Source organism: Pleuronectes platessa, chromosome 11 (genome assembly GCF_947347685.1).
Source record: "Pleuronectes platessa chromosome 11, fPlePla1.1, whole genome shotgun sequence".
Taxonomy (NCBI): domain Eukaryota; kingdom Metazoa; phylum Chordata; class Actinopteri; order Pleuronectiformes; family Pleuronectidae; genus Pleuronectes; species Pleuronectes platessa.
The window spans coordinates 13,588,600-13,601,158 of record NC_070636.1 but is presented as its reverse complement, the minus strand read 5'-3'; the positions used below and the strand labels follow the sequence as shown (position 1 = coordinate 13,601,158).

The following is a 12,559-nucleotide window of genomic DNA, read 5'->3' as shown; positions in this document are numbered from 1 at the left end:
CTGGCAAACATCAAGAATTTCACTTATTCCATTTCAGCTGCAATGACTTAAGATCCTAATCAGTGGATCAGTCTATTCAGATTTTTCAGCACTATTGTAAGTGCATATGTGTGTTTGTCTGTGTGTGTGATATCTTTAATAAGCATTAGTCATTTATGCTTGATTTCATGTATTTAAATAGAATCAGCATCAGTTTAAAAGATGCACAAACTCAACACTCTTGTGGTTGTGAGGATGGAGCAGTTTGTACCTGTGCGTCCATCTCCTTCCAGCTCCCCTCCTGGTCCATCAGAATAGATGGCTGTCACTTTGATGTTGTAGGGCGTGTCTGGGTCCAGGTTCTGCAGGACCACGTTGTTTCTGTTTCCTGTCACCGTGGTCTAAAAGAGAAAAGACGGGCCACATTAAGAATCCAATGCATATCTGGCTTAGTGTTAGTCATCACTTTGGACTATGGTCAGAAAACCATTTATTATACATATGCTTACAAATTCCTCGATGGGGTCTCCTGTGGTCTGGGCGTAGGTGATGCGGTATTCTGTGACAGGGCCATCGGCATGTTCCCAGCTCACAGAGAGGGTTGTGGTGGTGGGGTCGAACACAAGCATGTTCCTTGGGCCATTGCGGGGCGCTGAGTGTGGGAGCAAGAAAAAAGGTTTGTTTTCGATGAATTCCAAACATTTATTCTGGATTTGTACTTTGTAGGAAGCATGATACACAGGGCATTTAGATGGTCTTATCCCAGGTTCTTACTTGTCTTTCCACTGTCGCTGATGGTGGGTCCTTCGCCATCGCTGTACAGGGCTACCACCCCGACATTGTAGTCTGTGTCTGGGATCAGCTGCTGCAGCAAGGCAGTGGTGGTGGTTCCTGGTACCAAAACCTGCACAGAGGCACCAAACATGTCAGGAACTAACACAGCTGTATGTATATGTAAACCACGTTCAGATCAGTCAAATTAGACAGAGATAATGTGGATAAATCCCCCTTCCCTTTCCTCTGAAAGCTGCTTGTGTTGCACACTCCCTCTAACACCTGCCTGTTTCCCTGCAGCCTCTTGTTGTCAGAAGAAAGTGAAAGGAAGAGCCAGATATTCTTTGGATGTCTGGGTTTGTGGTGCTGCTATTGGGGCTGGGGGGGGGGGGGGGTCGTCGGTCAGAACCACTGTCGGTCAGAACCACTGGTTACACCTCCTCCTCACTCCTCTGTGTGTGTGTGTGTGTGTGTGTGTGTGTGTGTGTGTGTGTGTGTGTGTGTGTGTGTGTGTGTGTGTGTGTGTGTGTGTGTGTGTGTGTGTGTGTGTGTGTGTGTGTGTGTGTGTGTGTGTGTGTGTGTGTGTGTGTGTGTGTGTGTGTGTCGGTGTGTGTCGGTGTGTGTGGCAGTGTACTGTATGTGTGTGTGTGTGTGGCAGTGTACTGTATGAGTGTGTGTGAGTGTACTGTATGAGTGTGTGTGTGTCTGTGGGGGGGGGGGGGGATGAAGAGCTGTGCTGGAGGTTTCTACAGAAAGGGAGAACCTGTGCATTGGGGTTGGACGTGAGGAATAGCGCCATATGTGTGTCAGACCTGCAGACTGATGGATGAATCTGTTCACCATGTTTTCATGTAAATGTCGGGCCGTCTATTTCTGTTCTCTTTTGATTGCGTAACTTTAAATCTGCTTCCATCTTTCCTGATTAAAAACGTACTGATGTGCATGACAGTCTCGGTATAAAACTAAGTGGGTAATTCATGCTGCTGATCTCCATATGGTGGTAAATTTGATGGTGCTGACTAACAAATGCCGCATTGCCATTGATGCATATCGGTGGCTCTTGGCACGGAAAAGGTTTGAGTCTGACATAAATGTGTGAACCAATAGGGATAGAGGCAGAGAGCAGGTCTCCATCAATAAACTGGAGTATGCCTCACTCTTCAAAGAGCATGTTATTAGGGTCCCAATGTAGAAACTGTTCCTAACAGTGCAGTCTCACTGGCAAAACTTCAAAAGTTGTCGAGCCAGAAGTCCTTCACACATGAAGATGTGGGCACACTGGTGCCAGATGCCACATACCGTGTCGAGAACAGAAGTTGTAATTAAGGAATCTGCTCTAATTAATGGTTTAATGCTTTCGTTTAGAACTTCATCCGTCTGTTAATGAAAAGAATTCAGCTGCACACATGCACCATTTGGCGAACAGACTGATGATTTGCTTTTAATAGTTCAGGATGAGGCTCTTTAATTCTTAATGACACATGGTGAACTGTAGAAGCTGCCCAAGTGGGTTCCTCTTTGTGCCACATGTACTCACACCTCCACCCTCTTTTCTCGTGGATCCCTGACTGTTTGTGTGTGCATATTGTATGCTTTTAATGTATTTTCTTTACATACATACAACATATGCTAAACTACACTTCTGCCCACACAGCGATGGAAACTCACCGACTCAGAGGGTTTGGCGCCGGTCAGAGGTGCATAGACCACCCGGTACTGCTGGACTGGGCCCGTGGCAGCCTCCCAGCGAACGTTCAGAGTGTTGATGGTGGGGTTGAAGACCTGGATGTTTCTGACGGGGCTTCGCTCCACTGCCGAGCAGGGAATGTCGGACGGTTAGAGGCAGAAGTAATGGTGAGGAAGCGAAAGGTCAGGGTGAGGGTTAAGGTAGGGTAAAAGGTAAAAAAAAAAGGTTCAAAGTGGTGAGAAGTGTGATGACAGGTAGTGTGGACAGATAGGAAAGGGTGATGACAAGGTGAGGTGAAAGGTCGAGGACATGAGTGGTTTATGCAGATTGGACGGATAGATGGAGAGGAAGGATGAGATCAGAGACATGAGACAGAAACAGAGAGTTATTTTCAGTTAGGTTCTCTAAAACATTCATAATACCACTATACAAATACACTTATTCTTAGTTTTGCTCTATTATGAAGGCTTTTTTATCCTGTGGAGCTTCTCCGCACTTACAAGACTCTGCATGTAACCTTTTTGAATCTCCTGAATAGTAGTGCTGGCGTTCTTTGTCTCAACTGAAAAAACATGGTCTAGTTCTGCAGACAGCCAGCAGCCCAATGAATACATGGGAATGTTTCAATAAAAACACTCGAACAATACTCGCAGCAGTTAAAGGCTTTATTTAACACAACAGCTATTAACGGGAAACTTCCTGTCAACGCCCTAAAGGTTAATGAAACGGATACACAAGGGATCTGTGTGGCCCCGTGTGAAGCTCGCCTTCTAAAAAAGCCAAAGCAGATGTTTAGAGGCTTTGTGCTGCTCCCAATTATAAACCTATAAATGCAAAGTGGGAGAAAACGCAGTGGGCAAAACGCAGCCAGCGAGCATCCGTACTGTTAAAGTTTCACTGTTGCCCAGGGAGCTGCTTTGAACTTGGAGGAACAATTAACCATCGGTGACCTTGCAATGGTAGAGCTCAAGTGTTGGGGGTGTGATCCTTCGTCAAAGAGGGTAAAATGAGGATAAATGTAATTTTCAACAGAGGAAACAATGCTACAAGGTCAATATGCTCTGATGTACTGTACATACTGTACAAGAGTTGTTGGGTAATGTGTCCAGGAAAAGGCCAATAAACACGAGGCATCATTGCCATGGAAGGGAAAGTGGGGGTAACAGTAGCAGCCATGGAGCATGACCCCAGCCAAGCAAGTTGAGAGTCATAAAGCATATAATGCTCTTCATTCATTTCTAACCCCCTTCCCCACTCCCAACCCTTGTTTCTTTTTCCCAAAGGGGAGCCAATTACTCAATGGGTCTCCCTCCCCGATTCCCCCCATTATCTAAACCACGACCCTCCGCTCCAACCTATAAATGGACAACATTACGGTAAAGAGAGAGGATACACCATTATACCCGGCCAACCCGGAGGAATTCCTTCCTACGCAATCACCCCCGCAAAATGCTGACTCATTCCCGGCAGAGGTTGGCGGTTTGAAACGGTGGGAGAAATAGTGAAAAAAGAATTGCTGCTCTTTAAAGGGGACATATTATGCCCCTTTTACCACAGTTGATATGGTTCCTTGGGGTCTTAATGAAATGTCTGTAACATATTTTGGTCAAAATACCACAAAGATCATTTAAAACAGCACCTTTTTACCATGTCTAAAACATCCCTCCTCAGATTGACCTGTTTTGAGTGCCCCGCCCCCCCTCACCCCCCTCCCTCCTTCACGAGATACAGGCACCCAGATTTTTAGCTATCCATTACCTCTGTAGAAATATGGCTACTGGAGACGAAGATACAATCTTGCAACAATTTCGTTTTGAACCAGAGTCAGGTGGGCCGAAGCCTGGCTGCGGGAGCCCCAGCTCTCCAGCGCAGCCCCGCAGTGGGAGCAGTGGGTGCTTGAGCTGGCGCAGCAGCAGCATCCTTCCACACTGTTGAGTCAACGTTTAGAGGTGTCCTGGGGGTCCCTTGTTTATGCGGCCATATTGTCTGACGGGTAGCAGCAGCGAGCTAACGCTAGCTGGGCTCCACCGGCCCGGTTAGCTCGCGAGCTAAAGCTAGCTCGGGAGCCGGGCTCCCCTAGCCGGGGGGAGCCCCTAGGGTTAGCTCGCGAGCATTAGTGTTAGCTCGCTCGTTCAAGGCCATGTAGCAAGACTCCCTACATGGGCATGGTGTGACTATGACGTTTATTTCGGTCGTAATCCCATTCGACGCACTCTAGCGTATCGTTTCTGACATAGAGGAACCACCAAAAATCGAGGGAGTTGTTTTTTTCCAGAGTTTTTGGGACGGTAGACATGCCAGATACCCAAATTAACGTGTAGAAGCACTACAAAAGTGGAATTTTCATATTATGTCCCATTTAAACTCACTGCAGCTGACAGAGCTGAGCCCTGTCGTTATTATGTTGTAAGTTATGTTTCACATGCAAGGTGTTGATTGAGTGTGCATGAACGGCGTTTGATCACAGAATCAAAAGCGCCTTGAATGATTTTATGAAATAAATTAGAAACAACCGGCAGCCTTTTGTTTTTAGGTGTCTGAGGAACGGCAAAGCCAGCAGCTGAAGCCAGTGAGTTCCTTCTGGACAGACATGAATGGATTCCTGACGATTGAAAAAATCGCTGCTGTCAATCTCTTCCAAGTCTGCGTGGGCTCTTCTTAACCCCTCAACTCTGTCTTCTACTCTAACTTCTCATCTACATCAGTTGACCATATGCATGCAGGGCTTACATGTTTTGCCGTTCTCCGACATGCGTTTTCCCTCGCCAGCAGGGTAGACAGGAACCACAGTTACAGTGTAGACAGTATCAGACTGCAGGTTCTTCAGCACATTGCTGTAAGTGTTGCCTGATACCTGCACCTGGATAGAGTAACAACAAGGAGAGCATCAGTTTGTGTATGAGCAGAGGGAAAGCTCTATGCATGGTGTAGAGCTCCTATCCGGCTCACCATCTCCTCCTCTCCCCCAGCTGCAGGAACATAGAAGACCCGATACTGACGAACGTTGCCCTCAGCAGCCTCCCACTTGACATTCAGGGTGCTGGTGGTGGGGTCAGTGACTTGCAGGTTCCGAACGCCACCCAGAGGTTCTTAGGTAAGATAAAGGTATGATACACTTAACATTGGGGACATAAGATACCAAACTTTTCATGACTTGGTGAACTTTGGTGAAGAGAACTTACTGGTCTTTCCGACACCATTGAGCCCTTCGCTGACTCCTCCGGCGTAGATAGCTACCACAGTGATGTCGTATTCGGTGTCAGGGGTCAGCTTGGGAAGCAGGAGAGTGGTCTTCTTCCCTCCAACCTGGGTCTAGTTAGTGAAGAGAACACATGTTAGCCTCACTGGCTGCATAACTCTACCTGGATAAAGTAACTTTAACCTGGATAAAGGCAAAAATATTTTTGAATCAATGTTTCTCGAAACTTTATGGAAGGGTCGGGGGTCTGAGCCAAGGAAAAAAACATTACATTTTGGATTGGATCTGGACAAAGGGGCGGAACCAGGAAGGCTTGATCACTTTCCTCAACTCAATCTTTTTTTTTTTTTACATTTTCAATGATTTCCCACAGAGTAATATGTGGATCAATATGGTCTGAAAATTATCAGATGTGTTAAAGGAACCAAATATAAATCTGGATCTATAGAGAATTTAAATGTGGTTTCATAAGGGGACTGTTGAGTTATGTTGAGGTAATGTTTACACTTGGTGATAATTTGTATACATTATGGATTTAGATACTTAAACAATAGTTTACTAGTTTAGTTAGTCAGTTAATTGTTCTTTCTCAAGCTTTTTTAAATTTCCATCATCGATTGTACAATATCTCCATCATCTAACCATCTGCTGCTATCAAGGAAAAAATATTTGATTTGTTTTGACCCAGATAAAAAGTTAAACCACTCTCCATGTGTTCCTTGAATTGATGACACTAACTTGATGGAAAGAATTCTACCGGAAAACTACCGTACTGTCAACATATCAGAGGAGGAATGCTTTGAGTGTTTTTGGACAGGGTGAGTCGCCAGCACACTTGCCAAGGTAAATGTGCACGCTGATGGCTAAAACAGCAGGATGTCTTGTCATTAGGAGCCATGACTGGTGATGAATTTACAATATTGCTTGTGGCTTGGGCCATAAAGACTGCAAATATAATTACAAAAGAGATTTGGGAGTGCGTTTGCATGATTCAGTTCTCTTAAGCTTCCTCAATCAACCGATTGATTCTTTTTATCAGCAATGAAAAGAAAAAACGCAAAGACAGACGTTTGATCCTTTGGCCTGATAGTGTTCTTGTTCAAAACATGTGCAACATGTGCATCAGAAAATCCCAAATACAGACAAAGAAATGCAAAACAGCTTGGGCTAGCTGCCCTTGCTGGAATACTGACATTGATCAAGAAGATTTTCCATCAACCTTTCACTCTGATATCATCCATACAATCAACACATTTACATGTCATCAAGAGCTGAAGTGGAAAAAATTCCATCTTGTGTTGAAAGGGAAACTAATGGCCAACAAATGAGCCACGTAACACCAGCTGAACTAAAGCTGAATATTGCACCAAAAAAAGTGAATAAGTACATAAAATTAGCTTCAAGGGCCAGTGTGTACGATTTTTCTGGCATAAATCTAGCCAACTGAGTAGCCCTCCCCTAACCTATGGTGGACATCTGGTAATGGCCCTTGCTGGAGCCAGTGTTTGGTTTGTCTGTTCTTAATCTCTGAGCCTATCGTCTAACCTCTGATGACAAATTAGCCTCTGGGGGCAACAGCCGATATTTTGGGGCTTCCTGTGTAGATGGTGGATAACTGGGCCAGCTTCCTCCCTCTACCATACCCAGTCCGTCTAGTTTCTTTATCATAAGAGTCAAAGGTTTAGCCACACAAAATACAAGCAGTGATACGTTTTGTAGGTGTTTTAGGTCCAGACAACAGTTTGGCTAATCTCTATTACCAGCTATCTGCATATGAATGGAGAGCAGATACACTCTGCACAATGTGTATAACCTCTTTTTCTCTCTACCTGCAAGGTTGGTGATTCATTGGTCAAACTAGAATCCATGAATGTTGTTGGTAACTACATGGCTCTGTTCTTTTTTAATAGATCCCTAAGAATCCTACTGTTCTTTAAATTTTACCTGCCTTCTCCACTATTACATATGTTACCTGACATCTGGGCTTTATTAAAAAAAAAAAGAAGCACTGAAGGAAGAGGTTTGTGAACACAGTGGCTTTGTGCAGCACTCTAAACACAATCCTCAATAAAATACACTGACCTGACTTGGCACACGCGCTCCATGTCACAGCTTTCCACAGCTGATCAAATAGCACACGCTGCATGTGGACCATTACAGCCCAGTGCAGAGAAATGTTTGATCTCATAAGTATCTATTCACTGTCTCCCAACAAAGCTGTTAAATTATCTGACAGTAACATTTTTATCTCATTTCCTCACATTGAGGGTGAAATATAGCTGCTAAAGTTGGTTGGAACATTCTACATTGATTTAAGGGGTTGTTTCACATCTTATCAGTGTGACTATCAGGCCGCAACCTTGTTTAAGAGCTTGTGCAAAAACGCCTTCCAGCACTCTCTAGAGTCCCGCTTTCAAGTCTTGCGCGTGGAAGCGATCAGAAAATGTCTGACAGCAAATTGAAACCAAACATTCAGCTGTCTTTTCCAAGAAAGACTTTTGCATATTCAGAGAGGCAGCCAAAAATGTATGACCAGCAGGAGACTTTCAGCAGCATCCGGAAATACTGCGAAAAAACTAGGAAGGGGTTTTGTCCATATTAATGCCCCTATTTCCAAACCACAGATTAAGAGATTTGTCTTAGAATAAACTAAAATAATGCAATACCAGTAGCAGATGTTTAGCTAAGTGTATATTTCTCTGGGGCAAAGCTGCTCTGGAGGAAGAAACAAATCCGCTGACTGAGTAAGCATCCTTTTTCTGGCCAAGTAATGCGAGACTGAAGTCCAGTGAAGAGGACAAGGAGTACGACGGGGTAGTAAGTAGCGTTAAAGCTTACTTGTGCTGCTAATGAAGGAAAGTTTTAATCGAGATGTCAAAAAGCGTTTAAGCATTTACCCGATCAGATTTACTGACCTTTTAAATTAAAGTAGGTTTACAATACCATACTTTGGGATTTATTGACATTAATCCTCTTCCTTCAGCTGGTATTCTGTAATTACAACCAACTGGTGTTCTCTTGATAGGTAATACAATTGAGCTTTTGTTGCTTGTGCTTTCAAGATCACCACTTGAATAGTAACACAAAGTGGCTAATTTGCACTCTTTAACAAAAAAACAGTAAGATTACATCCATGGCATGAAAAGTCATATTTTAACTGCAGTGTACTCATTCAGGGCGGCACATTGGAACAGTGGTTAGCAATGTCATCTAATAGCAAGAAGGGTCGGCCTGTGTGGAGAGCAGTATGAATATGCTGTGTTCTGGTGTCTCTCTGTTAGTCTGTTGTGAGACTTACTGTCTGGGTCCTGCCTCCAGCTGTGGGGACATACGTGATCCTGTAGTTCTGGACGCGACCTGGAACTGGACTCCACCTGGCGTTCATACTGGTGGTGGTTTCGTCGAACACAACAAGGTCGGTGGGAGGTGCATTGGGGGCTGGAAAATGCACGCACACACACACACATCGCAATTACAACCATGTTAATCTGTCATAAGGGCACTCGCTACATGGATTTCCATAAAAAATTATCTTAAAGACACTGTCCTTGATTTTTTTGGTCAGTCTGTATTCAGCTATGTATTCTTAGTCTTGAATGATTCACTTCATTGAAAAAGAAGTTAATTTACTTCTCATCCTATAACACAGCAGGTCTGTCTGATTTGTATCAAGGACTCTGGCTTTAAGAGTAGAAAAGACAATCCACCTCTGGGGTTTTGTCTTTTCTGAAGCAGGGATGGAACCTGTTGAACAGCCATGGATTGATGGAAGGATGGATGGACTGATTAATGCATGAATGAAGGCAATGGATGGATTGATGGATGGATGGAGGAACAGATGATGGATGATGGAATGGGCTGCAAAAACAGAGATTCAAATCTCTGTTTTGCAAGACATGCACAATTGAAATCCAGTGTTCTGAGTAAGAACACAGTCATGAACAGCCATGGGTTGAATGGCGTGGACATTGGGACAAACAGATGAGGACAGACAAACACATGATGAAACAGATGTTTTAGCTGTAGTAGCATCATTGGAGCAGTGGATGGGTTGATGATGAAATGATGCTTGTCCAGTGAACAGCATAGCTTATGACCACATAGATGATACATAACACGATAAAACATGCTTTCTTTGCTTGAAAGGAAAAGCATCCTCTTGCTTTACCACAAACATACTTACTTGGGGGACCAACTCGTCTGCGCACTAAAGAGGCAGAAATAGAAAGGCATAATGGTCGTACCCTTCACTGAACATGTCACTCAGCATTTTTACAGAAGGTAAAATCAAAAGTTAAATCATTTTATAGCCTTGGGTCAGGAGTCAACACTGATTCTGTCAAAGAGCTGAGAAAAACCGGATAATAGTCAACACAGAGCTGCTAGATCTTACATGTTCTCTCACTGCCCATCAGATCCTCGCTCTCTGATTCGTCTGGGTAGATGGCGGTGACCGTCACGTCATAGGGCGTGTCTGGCTCCAGGTTCTCAAGGACGTGGGTCGTATCCTCGTTGTTGAGAATGGACTGATGAAGAAAACATAGACAGAGTACGTGGGAAGGTGCTTGGCTACAACTTTATCCAAAGCAAACAAAACATAATTCGATGGGTGCAGCAGTCCTGTTTTTTGCTGTAGGACTCATGAGGAAACTCTCTGGAAATGCAAACATCTGTGGCACAGCTGCTTTTCTCTTACATATTGGAAGTTGGTGTCTCCCTTCTTCGTCCAGCCGATGCGATACAGAGCGACATCGGGGGCTCCGTGGTCCCAGGTGGCCCTGAAGCTTGTCATGGTAACCTCTGACAATCGTAGGTTCTTCGGGGCAGGAACAACATCTGCAGAGAAGGGGGGGGGGGGGTAGTTATGATCATTACGAGTCGACATCCACTATGCCAACATAGTATAACACTAGAAATCTTTGTCTGTCTGTCTGTATGTGGCTCACATATCTCGAGAACTGCAACTAGCATAAACACAGCCTAAGTAAACAGCCCATTCCAAACAGGCAGGTTCAGAATGGACACTGCACTGGTTATTATAGTTTTCATTCTTACCTGTGACTGCATCTCCACGCATTGGCTGTCCAGCACCCTCGTCATAGATCGGAGTAACAATCAAACCATACTCGGTCTGTGACATCAGGTTGTCCAGTTGTCTGGTGGTCACATCTCCTCCGACTTCCAGCTGTGAACAATTAAACACACGTTTGTTATACATTTGATCAAATCAATATAAACATACACAGAGCTTCTTTATGCTATTTGAAAGTAAAAAAGACTCCATATGTTTTCCTCTTCAGACCGATGTTTGCCAGGGCTTGTGAAACTTTAATTCCGTTCTCAGTGTGCGTTTCCAGGAGCTTTGGCGATGGCGGTAATATTCACCAAATAAGACTTGGTTGGAAACTTGACCAGAAGGTATAAAACTGTGCTTGATCCAGAGGAAAATGGGAAAAAAATAAAACACTCAACAAACAATAACAAGCTGCAGAATTTGACTGAACACCAGGAATACTTACAGGAAATACCACACTGCTTTTACTGCTCTAGATTCCATTAGGTTTTATTAGCTGAGCCTCGAGAAATAAAACTTGAGGGAATCTTTTTCGATACCAATACCAGCTGCTGTATGCTTGTGTGATTGTTTGCACTCACATTTTCAGACCCTTAATTTGTGTCTCAGCACCATAAAAGCATGCATAGGGCTTCAGCTGGTGGATATATGTCCTGCAGCCTGTGCTGTGGGGGGTAATACTATCAGTTATTGGGCTGTATCACTTAATATAAAGGTCAGACGTGATGTTCTACAACTCTCTGGGCAACTTCTGACAATCACATCCTCAGCCCATGAGTCACTTTCACATGTGTGTTTCCACCAAAGGAGTTTTGAGGATCACCTCAATCTGATTTATGGCTAAGGAAATGGCAAATGACAGATGTTAAGAGTTTGCTGCCGTAGCCCAGTTCTCAATCTCTCCCACCACCAAAACCACTCTTTAATCCCTCACTATGAGGGACCAAGTTCTGATAGTTTGATGATCTATTCTGGACTCGAGAATATTCCCTGATACCCCCGCCCCCCCTGACAGCTGCAGTCTGCATTATGTGGTCCAGGCCAAAACTTTGAAGGAATAATCAAAAGAATATCTATAGAAGTACATTGCTATCAAACCAAATGGCTCAAACACACATTAGAACAGTCTCATTGTAGTAATTATGTAGGAAATGGATTGGTAAAACGTTGGCTGCTAACAGCCTGTTTACATATGTTTTAATGGGTTTAGGGACGTGAGGAATGGAAAACACCAATAGTGGAACCAAACTAACCTCTTTAGGATCTCCTTCCTCAGCTGTGTAGGTGATGATGTACTTGCGAACAAGACCAGGAGCAGCATCCCAGTTAAGCCACAAGGTGCTGTGGGTGACATCACGAACCCTGAGTTCGCCTGCAGGTGGTAGGGGCACTGAAGGAGGAGCAGAAGGTCAGTGTGAGTCTCTGGACAGGTTGATATTTAAATCAACGAATGAATGAATGAAGACAGTCCCGAGGTCAGACTGGCCCCATCACATCAGGCATCACCAATAAACATTTAAGCTGCTTTCAGTCACTCAAGAAAATGAAGAGCGCAGCAGGAAATGTCCACCTCAGGCAAAGGGAGGTGTCCGGGTGGAAAATACAGGACATGATGTATAAGTTCCATATCGGAAATCAAATGTTTCGGTCTAAAGCATATGAACACAGGCATCCAAAGTTCTAAGTGTATAGCTCCTCTTGTTCATCCTGAGATATTTGTATCTTCCATTGCATGCTAGAAATGTCACGACACTCCCACTCGCTCGTTATGGATTTTCCTTCTGCACCCTCACCTGGACATTTTCTGTACATCTGATCAGACTCACTGGCAGGAGTCAGTAAAAAA

The 12,559-nt window shown here is 44.2% G+C and overlaps 1 protein-coding gene across 4 annotated transcripts in view; it reads right to left on the bottom strand.

Annotated features, from left to right (window-relative positions):
- The window catches only part of col12a1a (collagen, type XII, alpha 1a), a 56,516-nt gene that overhangs the window by 18,618 nt on the left and 25,339 nt on the right, over window positions 1-12,559 (bottom strand). For 3 of the 4 annotated variants that reach the window (XM_053434564.1, XM_053434567.1, XM_053434566.1), the window contains 13 exons: window positions 11,967-12,103; window positions 10,695-10,824; window positions 10,336-10,475; window positions 10,033-10,165; window positions 9,823-9,846; window positions 8,938-9,077; window positions 5,623-5,752; window positions 5,390-5,529; window positions 5,171-5,300; window positions 2,422-2,564; window positions 754-883; window positions 489-631; window positions 251-380 (listed from right to left, as the gene is read on the bottom strand). In XM_053434564.1, coding sequence (XP_053290539.1) covers window positions 251-380; window positions 489-631; window positions 754-883; window positions 2,422-2,564; window positions 5,171-5,300; window positions 5,390-5,529; window positions 5,623-5,752; window positions 8,938-9,077; window positions 9,823-9,846; window positions 10,033-10,165; window positions 10,336-10,475; window positions 10,695-10,824; window positions 11,967-12,103 — 1,650 coding nt within the window. The remainder of the gene's footprint in view (window positions 1-250; window positions 381-488; window positions 632-753; window positions 884-2,421; window positions 2,565-5,170; window positions 5,301-5,389; window positions 5,530-5,622; window positions 5,753-8,937; window positions 9,078-9,822; window positions 9,847-10,032; window positions 10,166-10,335; window positions 10,476-10,694; window positions 10,825-11,966; window positions 12,104-12,559) is intronic. The other variant, XM_053434565.1, reaches the window with a different exon arrangement.